The following is a 23,039-nucleotide window of genomic DNA, read 5'->3' as shown; positions in this document are numbered from 1 at the left end:
CAGGACTGATAAATTAGCAGCCTATTCTTTGGCAGAGCGGAGAATAAATTAAAGTTTCAAGCGGCCCGAGGATGAATAACAACATAAAAACAAATTTAAACAAGAGTTTAAAAGTGTCGCCAATGTCTTTTCAGTACCTGATTAACTCGTCAAGAACTTTCTGTCTGATGGCCAAATATGTAGAAATACTGCTTTTTACAAAATGCCGCTATGTTATCACTTTTCTTTGGTACAACATGTTGCAAACAACTAAAGCAAGATCTTGGCTGCAGGGAGGCAGAAAATCCAGCCTGTTTCTTAAATATCACCACATCTCCTAACCGCACAGCATGACCAAAGCGTGACCACACTACAGTTCTCCATGGAAAGAGAGAAATGGGTGAATAAGCATCAGCCAAGAGAAACAAGTGGGAACAGACCAAAATACCTTAAAAAGATACATGCATTAGCAAAGGAAAAACGCAAGTGATCTGAACATGTCAAGGATGTAAAACAGCCGAGGTCTCAAAGATCAACACTGATTAAGTCCCATACTTGTGTCATTGAAGAGCTACGGCCTGAAAATGACACTAAAAGTCAGAAGCTTGATGACAGCACTACTCATTCAACAATAAACATAGATGCCAATGTATTTCATTGAATTAACACCAATGTTCTTGGGCCACTTGATCAAACTGTGACATTTTCAATAGATGTTCAGCTTGTAATTGACATCAACCCCATACTCTCCTAATGATAAGGAGGCTTTGACAGAGAGACACCACCCTTTTCTATTTACCACCTGTCCTCAACATAAAGACTGTACGATGCCTCGGTATACCCACCATGTTTATTCTGGGTGATATGCCTAGAACTATAACCCTCAGAAGGAAGCATTATGAAGCAAGAGCAACACAAGAAAGTCATGGTCCTTCTGGTAAAGGCATGTTTTATATTTCAGCCTTTTTCCAACAGAAAACAGATGGTAAATAACTCTCTGTCCAGTAATGCAGAAAATGTTCACATGATGAATGATGAGTCAGAATAGAAAGCAAAAAAGAAAAGAAAAGGCGTTAAATTGTTATTGCAATAGAGCAATCATGGATATTTGTTGATATTTATTGGGGGTGGGTGTTTTGACCAATTTAACTCATGAGGTTCAAATGACTAAGAAGCGATAGAGGATGTGTGGTGCTGCTTTTGCCCTACATCAGTCACTGAGTGAGGAATGCTCCTTAACACTAACATGTCCTCCCGTGCACTCGCTATGAAAACTTGTCCTCCTCTGTATCTTCCTCAGTGCTTCAAGAAACAGGAAGGGGATTCATCCATTCATAACCTTAAAGTGCATTTTATCACCACTTCAGCTGAGTTGTGGACAAGACAGCTCTTTTACATCTCATCTTTAATAAAAAAATAAATAAAGATAACCCCCCCCCCCACACACACACACACACGAGAGCAGAGAGGAATGGAGAGTATTAATCAAACTTGAAAAAACTTCCTTCACCTCCCACCCTGAACAAAGTTCCCGGAAACTATGACAACACGTTAGTGAATTAATAACAGGACCTTCAGATATTACACAAAGGCTGTTGGCTTGACCTCTACAACAACACTAATGAAAATAGGATGCAAATACGACACTATGAAAATGAGACAAGAATTGTTGGCTCCAATAAGTTTGTGCTTTCAATTATGACCTTGAAAACATTTGTGTTTTGTGAGAAACACTGCTTAGTAGTTTCTGAACAATAACTTGGTCCAGCTCACACAAACATTCAGGCCTGTCTGGTTATCTAACTTACTCAGTGAAAATAAATGAGCAAGGTCTTTACAAAGTGATGATGCATTTCAATGAGGTTTACAGAGCTTGAATAGGTGCAACTATTCCCACCTTGTGCAGGTTATATTTACTAAGGTGGGACATGCACATGAGCTGATAATCAACCAAAGGTGTGAATCAACAGAAAACCTGACTGTTACTATTTCACTCGTAGACACAAGTTATTTTCAGTGTAAAGCTGTCAGTGTCATTGAAATCAAGACTGCTGGTTTTATTGAAATGTTTTATAAGCATATTAAACTCACACTGGAATGATGAATATGAAGGCAAACTGAAGCCAAACATCCTCAGAGAAAAGCCTTTGAATGACTTACTAATGGTAGTAGAACAAGTAATGAAGTACCATGAATAACATCAAAATAATCTCATTCTCACGTTGAACTTTAAGGTAAAAAAGAAGAGAAGGCAGCATGCTCTGTTCACTAATTTGATGGATGGATGGGGAGTTACTCGGGGGGGGTTAAGTCGTAGAAAAGCTGCTGACATGGAATGATATTTGAAACTTGTTGGAGACTTTGGCCCAGACTTTAAACTCTTTAAAATTGTTCTTGAAAACTGGTAAAAAACACATCTAATTCATTTCATATGGTTGCTGACTTTAAGCTTTTTTTCTGATCATGATTCAACAAATTGATCCATTTCACTGAGTCATTCACTCGCAGACTTTGAGGTTTTTGGAGTTATGGTTAGTTTTGTTCACAGAGACTGGGATCATAAACTTAATGTAACAGCTTAAGTCTTTCACATTGCGTTAAGGTCCTTCTAACAGTGAACCGAGTGTGTTCTTTTAACTCCCTGAACTTTGTGCCTGATTTACAGCAGTATTTTAAGGATTTTGCATCATTAAACCTGTGCAAAGGAGTCAAAATGACGCCATGTGCAGTTAGTATGAAAAATGACAATAAAGAGAAAGAGATGTCACACGGTCTGCAGCCGTTTACTTTTTTTTTAGGGTGGTCTCAAAATAACCTCGAAAATGTTCCTTCCCGCCTCTTGACGTATTGTCTTTGTGCTCTGTCTCCATGAGAGAGCATCTCTTTGCAGATTATATGGTGCCGATAGCTTCTCTCCACATTCAGACACAAACCAAGAACAAATTTGCAGCAGTAAAACTTTATTGGAGTGTTTGCCCTTTAAAAACCTTGGTGCTATTTGCTTTGCGAATAAGACCTTGAGACGAAGCACATAGTTTAAGTGATGCTGAAGGGGGGCTCTAAGTCTGTTATTTCATTTGACAGAACATTATGTTTAATTTAAGAGAATTGTTCACTAATGAAAAATGGGATATATCAGACCTGAATCTGTGTACTTCATTGTTTATATTCATCAGCATGTAAAGTTGAAGGCTAGTGTAATCCTGAACATGTACCAATAACTTTTATTCTTACTTTTCCTCTTTTTCTTCAAGTTTACACATTCAAGATGTTGGGAAACAGTGCCAGGTACTGTAAATCATTTCAGGCCTCTTTGATTGGCATGGTTTAAAGCTGTGTTATCTGATTCTGCATCTACTGCGCTTTATTCCAGTAAACTCTGTTTCACACAAAGGCCTGTTGAGAAACTGCTTGGACTTATTCCATGCTCCATGCAGACAACCTATTCACTTTATCATGATGGATTTTGTCTTTTCAAACGCCAAACTCTTACAGATTATATTGCTGTCATTCTCTCTGATAATTTGTGGTTTCAACAAATTTGGTTTGAATAGATAAAGCAGGACAGCAGTTAAAGCAAGTTCACCATTGGTTTGCTCTCGCGTGATCTTTTAATACTCTTCTCACGTGACCTTTCCTTTGCTGCGGTGTTTTTAAGTACAAAAAGGTAGACAAGCCTTGACACGTTTATTTACTTGTTCTGCGGCGCATATCCAGATAGAACCAAGGGCGATTTGGTTTTAAGTTAAGAAAAAAACCACATCTGAAACTAAAAGTCATGATTGTATTCTTCCATTTCCCTCGCACGCAGTCATCTGTTTTCCAGTGAAAGGTTTTTATTTGTTCAATCTGCAAAAAGTTCTGCACCTAATGACCTAATGACTCGTTCAGTGTAAGTCTAATTTTCCCAATAAATTTGGTGAAAGTAGACACTAAGACTTTAGGATTGATTCTATTTTAAGGACAACAGTCTTTTACAATAGTGGATGTGTTCCAGTTTGTTGACATTTATGTAGTAACTTTATAAAATGGGCTTTCCTCAGTCACATGTTTTTCCACTGAGAAATCCTCTTGGAAGATACTACTCATCTGTTGTCCATAAATTTAGACTCATTCAGCCTCTCGTTGATGAACATTTACTGTTGTACAGAAAACCAATAGTTCAAAAGATAACTAACCGGCGCCTGCTGAACTCCTTAAACTGTGCCACAGCATATCTTTCATGAGTGACTGGAGGGATGACAATATGGCAACAAAGAACCCCCGAGTGTAAAGCTCGTGTTGAAAGATATTTGAATTGGGAGAGTGAACAGAAGTCCAGCTGAGAGAAGATTATTCCAAAGAGCTGAATTCAGTAATATTTGATGTGAAAAACAGATTTGAACACTAAGGAAACAGGAGAGACTTAAAAGTCTTGAAGCCAAGCTGAAAAAACACAGACTAAGGGGATCATTTCCCTGGATGAGAGCATGCCCCACTGTGTTTCAAAATAGGAGTCACAATATAAATCAATTACTAAGTCTGCAATCAGTGGAAAAAACATTTTAATTCATTTTGATAGATTTTTTGGTCTGGTGACTCAGTGGAAAAAAACACGACAAACGAGTAAGAGAATGTGAGGAATAAGACAAAACTCCCATTACATAAGATTGGGATTAACCAACCAAACATTTACGCGACAATGCTGCTTGGATCAGCAAAGTGCACAAGAAGAAGGCTGTCACGTCTCACATGGGGGGGGGGGGGGGGGGTCCTCACAGAAGAAAGAAAAGTTTCTACTAAATTCCAGCTCAGAGGAAGAAGAATGAACTAACAAGAGAAGGGGAGGGGGAGGTAGAATGCAAAAAAAAAAAAAAATCACTCTATACCACCAGAATTATTTGGAAAAATAACAAAGCAACAATTACACATGCCACACATCAATTATGTGTGACTGTTGCAGCTGGAGAGTAGACAGACTCACTCTGCTTGTGTTCTGCTTCTTTTCCACAGAAGCATTTCCTCTACCGAGAAGGTAAAGCCAACATCACATATACCATCAATCAAGCCAATGTAATCACTGTTACATGAACCCCCACGTCACTGAAGAAAAGTTATAAACAAAGACTATTAATGTGTCTACATCCTATGATGGTTAACATATTGGATCTGGCTCTCATAAGATGGTTAACAGCAGGTGAAAAAACATCGAACCTAAATGTACTGTGTTTGATTAAACAACATATAAACACTTAAATAATGAATCCTAAGTACATAATTAATCAATGTGCTGTGTAAGTCTCAACTGCCAACCCACAATGATTCAGCCTGAAGCAGTTGATGAAAGCCCAAAGATATGCTGTATGCCAGCGTCTGTTGTTTCCTGTTTTTTCCCCATGGGTTCTGTCTTACATAGCAGATTATGACATTTGCTGGATAACTGCTGATTAAAACTGGGAAGTCTGTCAAATCTTCGACATGGACTCAAATACAACTCTCCTCGGGGTTACGCTCAGTGCATTTGTCCAGATAATTCCTGCTTAGTGACACCAGCCATGAAAATGTATTTCTCGGGAAACAAAAATGGAAGACTTTTAACTGTGGTTTGGAAGAATCGACGCTACGAAGATGAAGAGGACGTAAACGGTACCAAAACAGCCAAACCAGGAAGGGACAAGAGCAAGAAACCGAAACAAAAAGGGAACAAAGATAAGCCTTACTTCAGGCAGTACTGATAACATCCTGATCAATGGATGCATTCTGCATCAACACAGCAGCAGAGACCCCTGCTTAGCACTGAAGATGTTGCCAACAATTCTCTCCTTATCAGTGCAATTCCTCACCACCTCCTTTGTTTTAATTAAATCATGTATGCAGGAATCAGAGACATTCATTATGGAAGTTCAACTCCTGGAACAATAACATGTTGTGATGAGCCAGGCTTATTAACTCTGCAACCTGTGAGTCCTGATACACTACACACCTTGAAGACGGAAAAAAAAAAATACAACCCAAATGTGAAAGACGGCATCTAAAAAAACCCCAAATAGAGACTGTCTCAAAGAGCCAGTGAGAGAGAAATATATAACTTCTCTGGCAGACAGACAGGCATGTCAAGAGTCAACTGAAGCTCTGGTATTACTTCTGTACTTTGAGGTATGCTCTCAAGGTCGCTGGTGGCTTGCCTGGTGCTTCTTCACAATATGACAAATGTGACGAGTGTTAAACTTTGCACTCAGAGGAAAGCCTCAGCCCAAGAGGGCCTGTTTCACAAGTCCTTGCCTCTCCTGCGATGCCTAAAGAAGACTTGAATTTTAGGTCCTTAAAAACTTTTTGAGGAAACAAGATTCCTTGCAAAGAGTTAGATGAATGGATCAATGGAGATTCACATTATGAAACAAAGTGAAGAAAAGACTCGTCCACTTGTTGCCTGGCAGAAATAAGTGGCATTGATCTTCTAGTCTAAATCTGTCAGAGAAACAACAAACATATTTCCCCAAATGCCAAAGTCTTCAGGTTAAAGGCAAAAAGTAAGTAAGTGTCATGTCTTTATGTTTGTACCTGTATGGATCTAAAGTACTGCTTTTCTATTCTCTAGCTTGGAAAAGGTACATTCAAACTCAATAAAGGACCAGGTAAGTGCGACTCAAAAACAAATTCATGCATGTTTAGTTCAGTGATTTAAAGCACGTTGTCAAAAGTTCACCAAGATCAGCGAACAGTTAAAAAATAACTAAATATGTTAAATGTAATAAAAACTGAAGCTCATCTGGCCCATGTTCATGTGTGTGCTTTACACTCAAAAAGCATGTAAAGCACACACAGGGAGACTTCTTATGAATGTTTAAAAACATTTGTACTTGACAAACAACACAACATTCAGAGATCCTCTGCTCTGGAAAACCCCCGTAATGAATGCCATAAGCCGAGACTTTTCTCAGTCAATCAAATTATGCCAACTCAAATCAGGCTTTCAGTCCCTTTCAACAGCATCTCAGCCATGCCAAGTCACATTTCACTGGTATGACTGCATTTTCAAATTTTCTGTGGAATTCACCGTCACCTTGTCATATTCATATCATTAATCTGAATTTTTGGCACAACATAAAACTTCCCTGCTAAGTATTAGAGAGACAATGGGCAGTCTTCAGCTCACACCATGCAGGTGAACTGAAATGCACCCAGGAAACATAATCTTGGCTCTTAGCTGAAACCGTTTTTCTTCTTTAAATAAACATTGTGGGAAACAACTGCGGCCGCAGCCAATAACCATAAACCAACATTATTATGTTAAGAATGTGTTTGAGATTTGAAGATGAAACAGGATGTCACTGTGTGCTTGAACTGTGGCCAGCAGTTTGTCAAGTGATGAAGAGAAGAAACCTTCTGAAGACTGCATTTGGAAGACTTCTCAGAGGACATGTCTAACAATCTGGCATTTCTTTAGTTCTCATTACGCTTTCCCACAAACGAACTCTGAAATAGACTTGCGGTGAATCAAGATAATTGAAAAATGCTGGAAACAAGTTCCTCTGTAAAGTTGCATCATTCTATTTCCGAAACAGCAGTACACCAATGTCACCAGCCTTTATCATACTAAGCCTTAAAATGTGTATCCTCCACTCCTTTCTGAAACGCGTTAAAGGACTCTGAATATTAGTCGAGTGTTTGAATGTTGTGTCAAATCATCGTTTCTTTGTATCCTGTCTTTATTGTTGACGTTGTAAATGGAGCTGCTATGATGCAAGACAGATTTCAGACTTTCCAATCTATCAATCGATCACTAACAAGACGTAACTTGAGTATCAGTTAATTATATGATACATATCCCTAAAAGGTGAATCTTAGGTTACATATGACAAGCTTAAAGCTTTTTTTTTTAGCACTTTTACAAACTGTTATTGTAAACTAGTATCTGTTTGTGACATGCTTTTTATGTGTAAATCAAGCACTTTACTTTCAAACAAAGGGAATCAAAGAAATAGCAAAGTGATTATCAATAGTCATCAGCTGCATGTTTTTCATTGTACTGCAGTGGTGGCACCTTGTAATAGTAATAGCATACAGTAACTGCTGGTGCTGTGATAAAGAAGTGTAGATACCATGTGTATAGAGTGATTGCTGCTCGGCTTCATGAAGCAAGTTTACCTGCCAAACTGAAGCTAAATGAAGACACAGGAAGCAATATTGTACTGTGGGCTGGTACGCTGGTGCGAGGAAAGACGAATAAAGTTTAAGGGAAAAGTTTATGCAGCTGGATTGGTAAGTATGTGTTTATATACGTATGTGATTTGTAAAGATTTAGTTTTGATTTGAAGTTGTCAAAGTGATTATTGTACATTTTGTTTTTCTGTGTTGTGGTTTCAAGAGTTGGGTCGAGTAGAGGGAAAACTAAAGCCACAGGTTTTAGAATCGTGTATTTGTGAGTTTAGTTTGGTCATCGTTAAAGATGGAATGAACTGGTTTATAAATTATAAATTAAGTTGTTTACTGACAAATCCTGGCATGTGACGATGTGTTGTTTTCTGTTTCTATAGACAGGAAATTTGCAAAGGATGATTAAGAGGACAAACCATCACACCTTTGCCTTGTAGTCCCTTTCTTTCAAGACAAAACTTTATTTTTTTTTCAGAGCAACTTAAAAGGTGTCAGGAAAAACATTTAAATCTCTTTTGGATCTCACCAAGGCGTGATTCTTTGAAAATAAAAAATAAAAAAATACATGGTGAAACGCAACATTGACTGCTTGTTGACTCTTGTTTTAAAGCTACTGCCTCAGGCACTACCAATGTGTATGTATCCACCTTACCTCATTCATAATAAAGAAATTAGGTCAGTGTCATCAAATGACTGAAAGTTCAACCAAGATATGAATCTCAATTTATACAACATTACTGAACAGAATAATGAATGACAACTCCAATTTCACACCACAAAGAGCTATACTATGTAGAGACCTTGACGAAGACACTGGGGTTTGCACACTATAATACCCAGTTCCACTCAGGTAACAACACAATTTTAACAGCATCCATCCACATCAATCACTCCACTGTACCTGTAACACGTTGTAACTTCTCCAGTCGACTTCACGCAAGGGTACTTTGTCGTGGAAACGTTATTTTCCGAGCACTCTCCACTGTGAAATTAAACATTTACAAAACATTTAAGTGTTTTTTTTTTTCTCTGATGTTATGTCCTCGTTTGACTCGGCATCTGTAGTGCACGTTTTACCCGTCAGTGGCATCCTCTTCTTGGTAGGACCAAAGCAAACCTCCTGAGAAGCACATGCAGGTGACGGTAAGCAGAAGAGGACTGCTGTGGTGTTTTAGTATCATCTCATCAAGTCCAGTCACCTGAGCGCTGTCAGCAAGCCGCTACTCGGGATAATTACCTCCTCACTGTTACAACTCGAGAGCCTGAAGTGGTGTGAGCATGCCGACAGACCCTCCCACTCAGCCTAAGAGGAGCTAACGTGAATGAACTGATGTCACTGAAAGGGGCTTGCCTAAAATGTTACACCCCCCCCCCCCCCCCCCCCCCCCTCGCCCCCCAACGGTTAGGTGACAAAAACGTATAGTATGTCAAATTCTTTTTTGTTCATATTATTATCTTGTTTTTTATACCGTAAGTATTCACTGACACTGACTCTGTTAACATACTTTTTTAACTTATTTTTCATTGTCATCAAACTTCAATTAAGAGCGCCAATCTTCATCCCATCAATCAAGGCACGAGCGCCTGAGCACAAACGCACGCGCGCACACACATACCACGTAGAAGACGAACACGTTCATGCGTGCTGACGTCTTCATCTTTGCTACCATCGCGTGGTTGATAATGAAATAACAACTACCCCAAAAGCCAAATAACATCCTTGAATGTTTTTCAAACAAACCTGACAGGTTAGTTTGTTCCGATTATTAAAGTAATGTTAGCACACATAGATATGGAATTTGTTTATTGCACAGCTTAAATTCTCCAGAGGGCAGTTTTTCTGTTGTGTCCGTATAAGCAAAACAGAGTAGTGTATTTATTTAGTAGACAAATTACCATGGGTTTATAAAGAAAAATTAGTAAAAACAAATGTGGCAGAGAAAATGATTGATTGAATGACAGTTTTTGAATTAATATAGAAATAAAACATTTTAAAAGATTGCAGGAAAAAAAAATATTCGTAATATAATAACTGCTTTTGTTACAAGCTAATGCATCATAAGGTTTTTTAGTTGGAACTGTCCAAATAGTTCACTTTACTCCTTTATATTCTGGTTGCATAATATAGTTGTAATTTGATTTGTATTTATTTGATTTATTATATTTCAATTTCATTACTTTATACTTTCTTGGTGTTCTGCAATGTCCATATGTTTTCCTCTTATATCAACTATCAAAGGGGAAATCCAAAGTAAATAATGAAAAAAAAACTGTCATAGTGCAGACATAACAGACAGTGTCAGTTATATAACCATCTATTACATTATTGGATTATGGAGGCATTGATATGTTAGTGACATTGAGAGGTTTATCTGGTCGATGAGGAAATGACATCAAGTTAGGCATTTCATGATCTGAACAGCAATGCATCATATCAGGTTTTGACTATCTCTATTTAAAAACAAAGTAGTGTTTAAACATATTTCAGACAAAGACAATGGAGTTATATGTAACCAAAATATTACACTTAAAAAAACACTTGCATTATAGAGATGTATAAATGTACTCATTTAGTACAAGTATCCCAGTCAGCACTTTGACATAAAGCATGTGAGCTAGTCCATGCATATCAGCAGGAGCTCGGTTGAAACGTCCATGCTCTGTTAACCCAAACTCCCCTCCCCATGAAGCTCATTCTTTGGCACAAATGATTTGCAGTAAGAGAATTGATGAGAAACGCTATACTCTTAGACCTGGTGGCTTTTGTACTGGTTGACCTCAACCTTAAGTAGCTGGTTTGACCTGAGCACAAACACTGTCTACTAGCACCTGCAGCACTCGAGATGTTCTTCAGTTTCTTAGGAATGCAGTATGGCATTACACCTGGCTAGATAGCAGATCCATGCACAGAGGAGCCTGTAAAGGATATGCTCGTGAAACAAGAGGACTATGGTGTCACTTACAGCCATTTTACGATACCTTTTTGATGTGTGTGGCCGGTCAGGCATGGCTGAACTTTTTCTGGTATGTAACATCAGCAGGACTTTTACTCATGTGTAATGTAATTAGGGTTATCATACACATTACCAATAAGAAAAACTATATTGGGGTGAGCTGGTAGAGCAGGCATACCACGTACCAAAGCTATAGTCCTAGTTGTTTTCGTGTGTCCTCGTGCTTTTTTTGGTGTCAGTTATCCCCCATTCTCTCTCCCAAAATTGACAATGTCTATTCCTAAATGAAGAGCAAAAAATACATTTGGAAAATTAACTGATATAGTGACTGTTTAAATAACAGAGGAAAAAAAACAGAAGTCCTCTGCACTAAACATTGGCAAATTAAAAAAAAGAAAAAAATGATTTTAAAAAAAGCAAAGTCTGTCCAAGGTCAAAACTGCACAAATGTTACATTTTAGCCTGTTTCACATTCTTTGCTTTGTCAGTTTTTGAGAAACATAAATGTAAGTTTTATATCTAAATGAGACGCCAAAAGAATCTGAGAAACACCAATATTTGCCAACCTGGGAATTTGAATGGTCATCACTGCTCTCTCTTGAACCAGTTTTCGATTAAAAACTGACAGAAAATCTGCAGTCTTTTAAATATTCTTAATTTTTCAATTCTATCGGTCATTTGAAATAGAGATTGAATCGTTTTAAAATATGTGGTGTAAAAAAGTCTGGAAGTATGGGACATTTTGACAGCCTTAAATGTAGTACTATATTCCCGTTTAAATTGATGTTTTTTCTATACTGAAGCAGACAAAATCATGCCTGTTACAGTATAATTTGGCAGAAAATACCACCTTTATCTAGCTTCAAAGCACTAGCTCAAGCATGAACATTTCAGTTCAAGGGAGAGCAGAGTTGCTTTTCGCTCCATTATAACAGAGTGGCCCCTTGAGGTGCAATTCACCTTCCTACCACTTGATGGCCCTTTCAACCAACAGATTCCACCCCCACCCCTCTTTTGCCAACATCGTCATCATTGCCCACAAAATGGATGACAGCTTTTAGAAATACCAGGGTGCGTCACGACTCTGAGGTGCACATGCTGTGCCATTTATGTTCCACCTGTTTTGATGCCTCAGCAGCCCTGAGAGGAGAGACAGAGAGGGATCATGCCTGCAGCAGCACAAGTAGCCGATTAATGATGAAGGCTGGTGCAGTATATCAAAGCTACAAGGCTTATAACCTCACTGTAATATCTGGCATCATCTTCTGCCTTACAGATACAAAATAATTATCTGAAGGTCTTTTGCTGCGTCATCATTTTCCAGGAAACAACACAGAGCAACAAAGGAACTATCCCAACCCTGTACTCTGTACTTTATTACCTCTTATAAACAAATAAAAGAGAGTTTAATTATGTTGGCTTGGCTTAAAGGTTTAAGTAGTCAGAGCTTGTTTACCAGGACACTTACTTGCTTTAATCATGTCTCTTTCTGTCCCTGTGTTGTTCCATCTGGTATCCACATTTTAAACTTTAGACAAGTTAAGAATAGACCACAGTCTCTGTATATGTTTCCTCCTTTGTTTCCAGCCATTCATTTCAGCTTTTAGGAGTCGGGGGGTGTTTCCTAACCTGGAAGGATTGGTTTAAGCACAATGGCGTCATTTTATATTTTTACTTCACAGTACCACATAAACTGGAACCCTAACTTATCTTTACTGGCCGGAGAGGGAAAGAATCTGCTCTGTCGAGAGACCAAATTGTACAAAAATCAAATCAGATGAAAGAGCAGTGACGCAAGGAGAGGGGGCACAGTTGGTAAAGGTTTCGTAAGGGGAAAAAATGAAGACTAAAACTGTCTGTCTGGGACGGCTCTCGGCTGTTTCTCTTGATTAAGGGGCTGTCCTTGAGATCTCTGCGAGAGGCTGGAATGGCCTGAGTTGAACTGGGGGAGAGGTGGAGCAGAACTCCACTGCTAATTTAAAACTGGATGTGAAAAGGGTTATAGTGAGTGAAAAAGAATGAACAAATCAGAAAAGAAAGCAGTAATATACACAGTACAAACACGTCTGGTTGCTTATATCAACATACACCTTCTATCATTATGAGATGCCTAATAATCCGGGGGTGTATGCAAACGTAGTCTTTTAACCTCTTCATACTCTCACAAATGGGATGGGAACGAGAGAATCACAGGGAATGAGCACCCTTCTGTCAGAGCTCCTCTCCCTCAGTCTTCCTCTCTCTTCACAGTGCAGCACTGCAGTGCCGCTCTGCACATGCCCAGACAGACTGGGAGAGAGCCACCGCAAGTTTGAGCTCACTAGAAATATTAACAGGCTGCATCACTGACACTTTGATGTACTCCTGCAAGCTGTGTTTATATCAGGAACAATACACATATTTAACAGAACTGAAGATGAGTTCATCAGTGACATTTTTGAAATGTTAATCGCATCAACGCTGGCACTTTTGATGTCACGAGAATCAAACCTGTGACTTTCGCTTGACAGGGCTTTCTTTGTCTCAAGGTCACTTTGCCTCCCACTGCTGAGTCGGGAAAAAACAGTGCAGTTTAGATTTACAGCACCTCACTCCTCTTCAGTCAATAATGTCAGTTTTTTTTCATTACAGCCATTTTCCATTTATTGTCCAAAATTTCAGGCCATCACTCTATTTAACTCTTTATACAGATTCCTATTACTGTATTTACACATACACACAATTCTGGCAATTTCCTGCATTTTTCAGGTTGAGCTGCATGTGTGAAAATGGCCAAATTTTACACCCTGACTTTACCCAGACACTTTCCCCCAGTCTCGGAGTAAAATTCTCAAAAAAAAAAGTGTCTTTGATTTCAAATTATGGCTGACAAATCATGGCTTGATTTGTTCTAATATTCAATTTTGTTGACCATGCAAAATACTATCATTAATTTCTGCCCTTTTTCAATGGTCAGAACAAAAGTAGACCAATGCTATACTGAGATGATAAAAAAAGGGATTCATAATTCACCAAAGGGTAAATCAATGGCTGAATAAACAGGAGAACTATCACCAAATGACCTTTAACTGTAAAAAGGCAAAACTCAACGATACACAGGGGTGTGTTACTTTGGCTGGAAAATTGAAGGAAAAACAAGTTGGATATGTATCCTTTTTTTTTTTTGGTAAGCATTTTATACTGCTTCTGCTGCATTAGACAGACGCTGGGGAGACCAAGTGAAGGAGAAATAGTCTGAAAATGGTCTCAAAGGATAGATTCACATTTTTCTAAGTGAGTCTTGGAACAGCTGTTACTGATTGGTGTAAACGTTCCTCCTCTCCATTCAGACCGTGAAAAGAACTTTCAACCATATAATAACTAAATAAGAAAAGGGGAAAAACATCATCGATAGCAACACAATTTGGACAACATTGCAACCTTAAACATGTGTCATTATATGTAAAATCTGTATAAAAATGTCCAAGGAAGATCAAACTCGTACATGCACATTTTTTGATGAACAGGTTATTTTTTTAAAATTAGCTGCCTTTGTCATTGCTTGTTACTTGTTCAAGGTTGTCCTCCACACAATGTGTTCATGATCAACAGCAACCTCTATGAGGAAAGCAAAGCACAACAAGAGGAGCACAGTTATCATCTTCCTGCTTCTCTGTTACGGCAGCAGTCTAATATAGAGTTTACTTCCTGTCATCTTAGTGCGAACGGTGCTCCAACACGCGTCACTCTGACTCTCTCCCTCTCTTTCATTCTGCTCTTGCACCAGCTGTTGAAAGGTTCACTGGTGAGTCACATAAGGTGTAAAGAGATGTGACGTTTGAGGAAGTCTTGTTTTAGAGCTGCTGCAAACATGCCCATACTTATGCAGAAGAGATCTGGCATAAGCAAATACTTACACAGGGATCGCTATGATAATGTTCTTTGTCTTTAGCCACACGAGCATCTGCACAGAACCCTCAAGTCGGAAATGGTTTTATAAATATGAAAATACTGTTTTGTGTATTCATATTTGTTAGAACAAGCTAAATTGTACAGATTCCCCGCCAAAACAATAAAAATCTGGTTAAGCCGATTTGAAGCACGTGCTTCATGTTGATTGCGACACAGAAAAAACATGACAATTATCTGTAAGATTGGAATTTTCCTTCAGTACAGAGCATGTTACTGCACGTGTCCCTTCACCAGAGCTGCGATCAATAAATATAACCTCAGTGCAGTGTCCTTGGGATGGCCACAATTCACTGCCCATCCCTGCCATTATGGCTCTCCTCCTCCACTGGATCTCTGGCTTCATTGTTACCGCCCATAAACACACACATGCACACCATCCACTGCATCCCATTCCCTCCTTGGATGAATAACAACAAAAATAAACTTCCACATCTGTCGTCTAAGACGGCTGTTTTAAAGGAAGGAGATTCTGTGACACGTGAAAGGATTCTTATCAGATCCAGATACCAGCATGCATTCAGTAGTTCAAATGATGTTGTACTGCTATGTTCCAGCAATATAACTTTTAAAAATTGTGTACATTTAGTGTAAGACCATGTTGACTGGTTATGACCCAAACCTTAACCCTAATGTAACTGCTTGCATATTCACATAATTTCGGATTGTTAGCTAAGCTAGCAATTTAGTCCGGTCCTGAATCTGACTGACAATATAGTAAACAGGGTCAACGGCTGAGTGCACGTTGCAACAATTAAACCATAATGATTCAGCAGACACTGTTAAGCTTATGTGATTTACAACCTGGCATACCAGTGAGCCATAACAGCAGAACTTGATCGCTGTTGGAATTTGTTCAATACATAAGGTATGAATAAAAGAATAATTATATTATCTCATTGCCCTTTATGACAAAGTGTGTCGTTGAATAGAAATGAGAGGAAAACATTTATTCAGATAATAATTAAGGGAGAAAGAGAAGTTTAGTGGACATTTGCCTGACCTTCTACAAAAGAAAAATCACAGCTCCTGTATCTTATTGTTGGTTTAATTTAAAAGGACACAGAAAATGTGCTGCATATTTTGTGAGATGCACTGAAATACAGCAAAGGGAGCAGATGGTTGGACTGTGGCAAGCCATGCGACAAAAATGAGAATAAGATTGGGTTCTTTCTCTCCCAGACGGACCCTTTGATTATGTGACATTTAACTAATCTAAAACGAAATGTTTAAAGAATTTTCCAAAATACTATCTACATGAAAAAAAAAATGCTTTTCATGTAAAAGTATATCCAGACAAAGGTATAGCTTGTCTCTTCTCTTCCACTCTTGTATCTCTAGCAGATTTCCTCACCTAGCACAGGTCAGGTAAATTGCTCATCACCATTTAAATTAGTTCTGAAGCATTAGGCAGAATTGGCCCTGGGTATCAGTTAATTTATTGCCCAGTTGAGGCAACATGCACCACTACACAGAGCCATATTGTTGAGCTTAAGGGTTATTAGCTTTCCCGTTTGTTTCTCTCCACTTTCAGAGTTTGCAGCAGTGAGTTCAGTTCAGGTAGCTTTAATAAGAACTGATCTTAGAGTTTGTTTCGATTTGTCTAGAAGTGTGTGAATGTGGGTCCAAGGTCGACCCATGTGTACAATTCGGTGTAGATTGAGGCTCAGCTTTCATTCATACCGTGATCACTTTTGGCAAGCTGTAAACACAAAGGTGAGGATATCGCCTCTGGAAGGGTTAGCTTGTCTGTCTTTATCCGTCTCACTTTTACTGAACCAGACACCCCCAGCAGGAAAACACTGTTGTGTCATCCTAATTGTGTGCAACAAGTTTGGTCTATGGTATTTTTATATATTCTGTATGCTTCTGGGTTATATGGTTTGACCAAGCCGCTGGGATGTTCAGTATGTTTTTGACTGGTTATTTCACATCATTGCTTTTATAACCTCCTATCTGGACTTCTGTGATGGAGTCCTGTCTGGGATAACCAGCAAAGCTATGGACAGGCTCCAATACTTTCAAAACTCTGTTGCTCAGAGTCCTCACTTGCACCAATCCCTGGCAGCACACATCACACCAACCCTCATCCACCTCCACTGGCTTCCAATTCAAATTCATAATCAAATACAAAATACTCCATGCCCAAGCGCCTCAGTACCTCTCCAACCTCCTACACCCACACACCCCATCCCACAAACATCTGGGCCTCAGACACTGGTCTGCTGTCCATACTACACCCCAGACTTTGCACTTATGGATACAGGACCTTCAGTGCCACAGGCGCCACCCTCTGGAACACGATCCCCCCCAGACCCCCACAATGCCCTATCTTTGGACTCATTTAAAAAACATCTCAAATATCACCTGGCCAGGATTTAAATGTTGTTAGGTTTTCTCGAATATGCCAGCATTAATCTGCTGGAAAAAGTAATTATTTTAATAAACTAATAAAAACACAATCATTAAAATACAGCATGTTGGGAAAGGTGGCTGTACAAATTTGTATGAGCACGACTAACTTTATTTCCCCAGTGTTCTAGTAATTTCTCTCCTTCTCTTGAAGTTGGTGAGGCGTCAACCTTTTTGTCTTCAAGCTCACAGATGTTTTTAAAGATGCTAGCCAACTGGTTTTGCTGCCACATGTATCACCAAAAAAAAAAAAAAGACTTCTGTTGACCATTTTAGACTTGTGTTGCTTTGCTTCGCTGCTTTATAGCTGAGGTACTTTACAACATTTAGTAAACATTAAACATTTCCTTTTGGGTGCCTTTTCACCTGTTTTCATGAAATATTTTTCAGAGAAATTTAAATAAAAGCACAAAGACATCACTGGGCTGCTTCATACAGAGCTTAAAATCTTTGCTGTAAGGATGGTGCTACTGGCAGCTTTCATCAATAACACTTACAAACCCCTGATAATATAATTACTGCCAACACACTATGACAGGTTTTCACTCAACAGCTACTGAATCAGACTATCCCTCATCAATCTTTTTTTGAAACGCTCCTCTCATTTGGTCAAACAAAAATCCTCTTCAGTCCTGCAGCATATCCATGCTACACTGTTTGACCGATCTGTCTGAGAGGCCAACGCCTGATGATATCAGCTAATTGTATTTCCTGTGACTTTGCCAAGGTGTCAATCACTCAGCCAGTAATAGCTCTCAAATATTTCTTCCATTGATTGATTTACTCATCAGAAATGTCAATAATTGGTCATGCATTTTAAATGTCAGAATGTTGGTGGCAACATTTGGGAGAAAAGCAAACAAGTCGAGCTGGCTGCGTAGGTGATGGCCACTGCTCAGAATGATTGCGGATCTCACGCTGTGGGTTTGAGTCCAGCTGTGTCTCAGTCTTGAGTCGATCACAGTCTGTACTAACGCTGTGTAGATTCAGGTGTTAAAAATTCCCAAGAACAAACTGCAGGCTGTTTGATATTTTGTTAGTCCAGAGTTAAAAGTTGAAATGAAGATGGGTTGAAGATGTACGTGCTCTACTTACACTGTCCCATTATATACACACAAAAACACACACACACACACACACACACACACACACACACACACACACGTACACACACACTTTTGCTGTGACTTCCAGATATGCTTCCCCCATCAGCCAGCTGCAGCAACAGCACTCTCACTCCTGTGGGACAAAACATTTCCCTCCTTGAGGACACCTAAGCTGTGACTTATCTCTGGCATCTACATACAGCGATAACACATGGATATTGTACTTTATAGCAATCTGACCATGATTAGTTATGACATGTGGCCCCGATGCTCCTTTACACACTGCGTCACAATAGATAAGTAATGGAATTACCCCATAAGGCCAACTTGCTTCGAAATCATGCTTCTAATCTTGCATCCTTGTTCCCCACAGAATTGACTGATTCACAGGCCTCCTGTTGTATCCTAATTGTTGTATAATTCAATCATCAAGTCCTGATGGAAACAACAATAGGAGCAGTATCTGAGGTTGAGAACTAGAGGGTTGTTGGTTTGAGTACCAGTAAGAAACACATTATGGAAAGGAGAACTTGTTACTTGAGAGGTGCCAGTTCCCTTCCTCATCACTGCTGGCGAAGCATCCACAACTGCCTTGGCACTCTGTTGTGTGCAGCCCCTCACTCTGACATCTTTATATTATTGCATGTCCATAGGATCCTGTTTATGCATGAGCATGTACAGTATATTCCTGGCCTCTGTGCGTGTAGCATGTTCAATAACGAATTGAAGAGATGAAGAGATGATCGGAGATGAATACAATATGTCTTCTTATTCTTCTTCATCTCAAATAGGCAGAATGTCAAAGGTTACCGGCTTCATTTCCTGTTACAATCCCACAGCCGCCCTTTTGTGGGTCAAAAACCTTCGGACGCCTAATCTTCATTTTAGCTGACTGACAGTTTTAAGTAGGACTTCATGGAATTTATGAAGTAAGTAAGTATGGGTGTCGAAAAATGATAATGAGAGTATAGACAAAATAAGATAAACTTCTTCAAAGTCCTCATGTGCTCCGTTTAGAGTAGATATTTTAATCGAAGTCACACTTGAGCACCAGTCTCTCAAACCAAAACATGCAGTACCATCAGCCCTCCCCTTCCTTTCATTTCCCTCAGTGTTCCATCTGATCGGGCCGTTTCTATGACTGATCGGATATGCAGCCCAAAGTCGATTTGGTCCTTATTCCTATGAGGTATTTTCCTTTAGACCTATATTATTTTCTTTGGTTTGGAAAGTCTGTGTGGGTGTCCTTGAACTGCACTCTTGCAATGAAACTCTATTCTACGACAATATCTACAATACCTGCTCCTACTGCTCTACAATTAAAGTTCACCATTGCGTTAACTTATGTTTACTGTATGCATTGTGATTGATGGATGTCTCTTATTACACATTTAAAAAGTGAACCAGCTCTGTAATATCTTGTTCTTAAACTTTTGATTTACTGTATATCTCTTCTCTTATGTTATTGACATATTCTAAATGTAATAAACGAGGGTTTGTGGACACCTCTGGTCAACTCAAGTATCTCAATATGAATGCTCAACTCACACTGCATACATTCATAGTTTATCCTTCTTCCACCACCATGGACAACACTGCCATGTCACTTTACACTCCAGCTGCTAATGTGCAAATGTGTTGTTTGTACCGTGCAGACAACAAAAGTAATCACTACCTTCAAACTGTGATGTGTGGTGATGCATCGTGCTCATGAGCAGACCGAGAGAGGCACACAGCATGACACATGCTTAAGTAACTGGCCGCTGACTTGATGTGCATAAACATCATTTCGAAATCATTTTCACACTCCACACATGGCTCTTCATGGATACTTGTATTGTGGAGCTCTGTGCAGTACAGGCTGTTTATCACTAAGTGTTTTCACTGCCTCTTTACAGAATGAGCACCTTTGAAAGTACCAGTATTAACTAGGCAGCAAACATGCCTATAAATATACGAGTTTGCTGTTATGGCATCGACTATTAAACTCTTCTCACACTCCTGATATTGTTCGGAACACTTGAAGCCCTCAAGCCTCTTCAATAATGCATTAAAGAGTAACTTTCAGGTCAATGTGGGGAGGCGGCGGTGGTAAATACAGCATCAATATGGATAAGACTCATAGAGACGCAGGGCTGGATTCTTGGACTTTCTGCTCTGTCTCTCTCACCTCAGCCTTATGGTCATTTCTCTCTTTCTCTTTCAGACACACAGAAACAATTTCACACACACTCTACTGGAAGGGCATGATTGCATAACACTGACGCTCACAGCTGCTGGTTTATCATTTATTAATGCTTCTTTCAGAGGCATACTTTGCTGTGCTCTGTATAGGACAGTAATAATTTAGGTGATATGATGAGAAAAATGTGAGATGGGCCAGGAAATGGACCTAACAGAGTTTTTCTTTTTCTTTAGCAATGGGCTCATTTAACAATTCAAAGTCAGTCTTATAAAGCAAACCAGCCCCTCAAAGCAAAATACATAGATACTTAAAATTCAAACTAAACAAACACATGAAATATTGAATCAAAGGATACACTGCTGAGAAAATTCAATGTATGACTGGGAGATATGACAACAAAAAGGTTATCACAACAAAACTTTTCATTTTATTTTCCTTTCAGAATATAGAGAGGGCATCAGGATAAAAGAAATACAAGAGCATCAATACAAACAAAGATGTTCCCAATATGAGAACGTTTGCGCATTTTCCCAAGGGAGCTTGAGAAAAGCTTGATGAAACTGACCCCAGAGGAGAAATGGACAGAGAGCCAATGGAGGTTGTGAGCAGACGATGGGATACAAGGGAGACAGACGAGCACAGTTACAGAGGAGCACGAAAGGGAAGGAAAGGAGACAGAAAAAGCCGTTGATAGTCAGAGGAGACAGGCAGAAATCCGTCAGGGGGAGAGGAGGAGGAAAGGCGACACATGGACAAAAAACAGAGGAGAAAATGAAACAAGACCAAGTGAAGGATGAGAGGCTTCAGTGGCAGAGGTGATGATGGCGAGAAGGAGGCGTGTGCAGAGATGTCATCATCTGTATCTGTTCAACCATATATGTTTATATATATGTCTGTTTCAGTATCTTTACATAAACAAGATGTGGCTGTAACTTATACCTGAAGTTTTTTTTCCAGCTTTCTTGCTACAATCAGGCAATCATAGGGAGTGCAGATGGAAATTAACAATCTGGTACGAAGCATCTTTTCTTTTAAACTAATAAACTAAACATAAGAACACATATAATATTACAAATAACCATTACATTAAAGTAAGTCTTTTTTATCTGGCAATGACGTGTTGTGCCTTTAAAGTATCAAATTGATTTATTATAATAATTATGAAACATATTTATATCCCTGCATAGTGTTATTTAATCTGTTTCTCTCTTTTTCTTGAGTTTTTTTTTTAAGTTTCATTAACTGTCTGAACGCTAAGTCAAAATCCAATGAAACATATGATGGTTCAAGGCTTTTGTCTGCCAGTGCCTGCCTACAGTAGTTCCTCCTGTCCTCGCCTCCTTCCTACACTCATACTCATAGAGCTTTAGCTACATCCAGTTACTACTAGTCCAGTTTTCCTGAGTCAAAAAGACAAAGGCATACAGATCAAATTTAAGGATTAAGCTTAATTCTAATGTATAGTTTGGGGGGCTCTGAATAGCGCTGCCTGCCAGGCCCTGCTCATTTTCCTCACCATTATTTACAAAATACAAGTAAAGGTAGTCGTAACTGAGAAAGCCAATGAAAACCTGTGTGGTTATTTTCAGATACATACATACTTTTCTTTTTTTCTTTTTTTTTGATAGATTTTCTTCCACAACCTGCTACTAGATTTTTTTTTTTTGAGGCAATAGTAGAGAGAAGCAGTAAATCAACTGTTAAGAGATGAATGCATGAATGACTTTCATCAGGTCAGCTCTTTTCAACTGTTTATCAAAATCCCATTTGGCTTCTTAAGCTGACTTATGGCGTCGATGGACTAAGGGCACACACCGTCCTCATGGTATATGGATGACAGATGTTTGAACTACAGGCGTTTATGGTATACAACATTCAGCATATAGGGGAGGCTCAGTTAGGGTTGTTTTGTCTTCAATATGGTGGACATGGTTTTTCATTAATATAGAAGACGTGATCGTACATCAATAAAACAAAGGAAATATCATTATTTAATTCCAAAACAAAAATACACTCAAAACAGAGCATTTGAGAGCCAAAATGAAAACATTTGCTACAGAGAAAGTTTTTTAGGTGACTTTAAAATGCTGCTGTGCTCTGAGCTGTCAATGTTTTCTCTGAAATATTGCAGTATCATTACCAACTTGAATGTGGATTTAAGCTGTCAAATAGTGTGTAGTGTAAAATCTTTGCAGCTGCTCTGTATTCAGTCCCATCGCACCTGTGAAGCACCCACCTGACGATGCTTCTCAACCACTTACGGTTGATTTTCTCAAAATAGATCCTCATACCAGGATTCATTTACATGTATTCAAGTCA

General features: G+C 39.0%; 1 protein-coding gene across 2 annotated transcripts in view; it reads right to left on the bottom strand.

The window, feature by feature from the left end:
- Positions 1–9,422, bottom strand: part of ccbe1 (collagen and calcium binding EGF domains 1) — a 30,306-nt gene extending 20,884 nt beyond the window's left edge. For both annotated transcript variants that reach the window (XM_079365089.1, XM_079365090.1), the window contains exons 1-2: positions 9,193–9,422; positions 9,017–9,097 (exon numbers count right to left, since the gene is read on the bottom strand). In XM_079365089.1, the coding sequence (XP_079221215.1) occupies positions 9,017–9,097; positions 9,193–9,296 (185 nt within the window). In that variant the 5' untranslated portion in view covers positions 9,297–9,422. The remainder of the gene's footprint in view (positions 1–9,016; positions 9,098–9,192) is intronic.
- Between the last annotated feature and the right edge of the window lie 13,617 nt (positions 9,423–23,039).

This window comes from Symphodus melops (assembly GCF_947650265.1).
Source record: "Symphodus melops genome assembly, chromosome: 16".
Classification (NCBI taxonomy): domain Eukaryota; kingdom Metazoa; phylum Chordata; class Actinopteri; order Labriformes; family Labridae; genus Symphodus; species Symphodus melops.
Note: the sequence above shows the minus strand (reverse complement) of the source record. Positions and strands in the feature narration are given on the sequence as shown.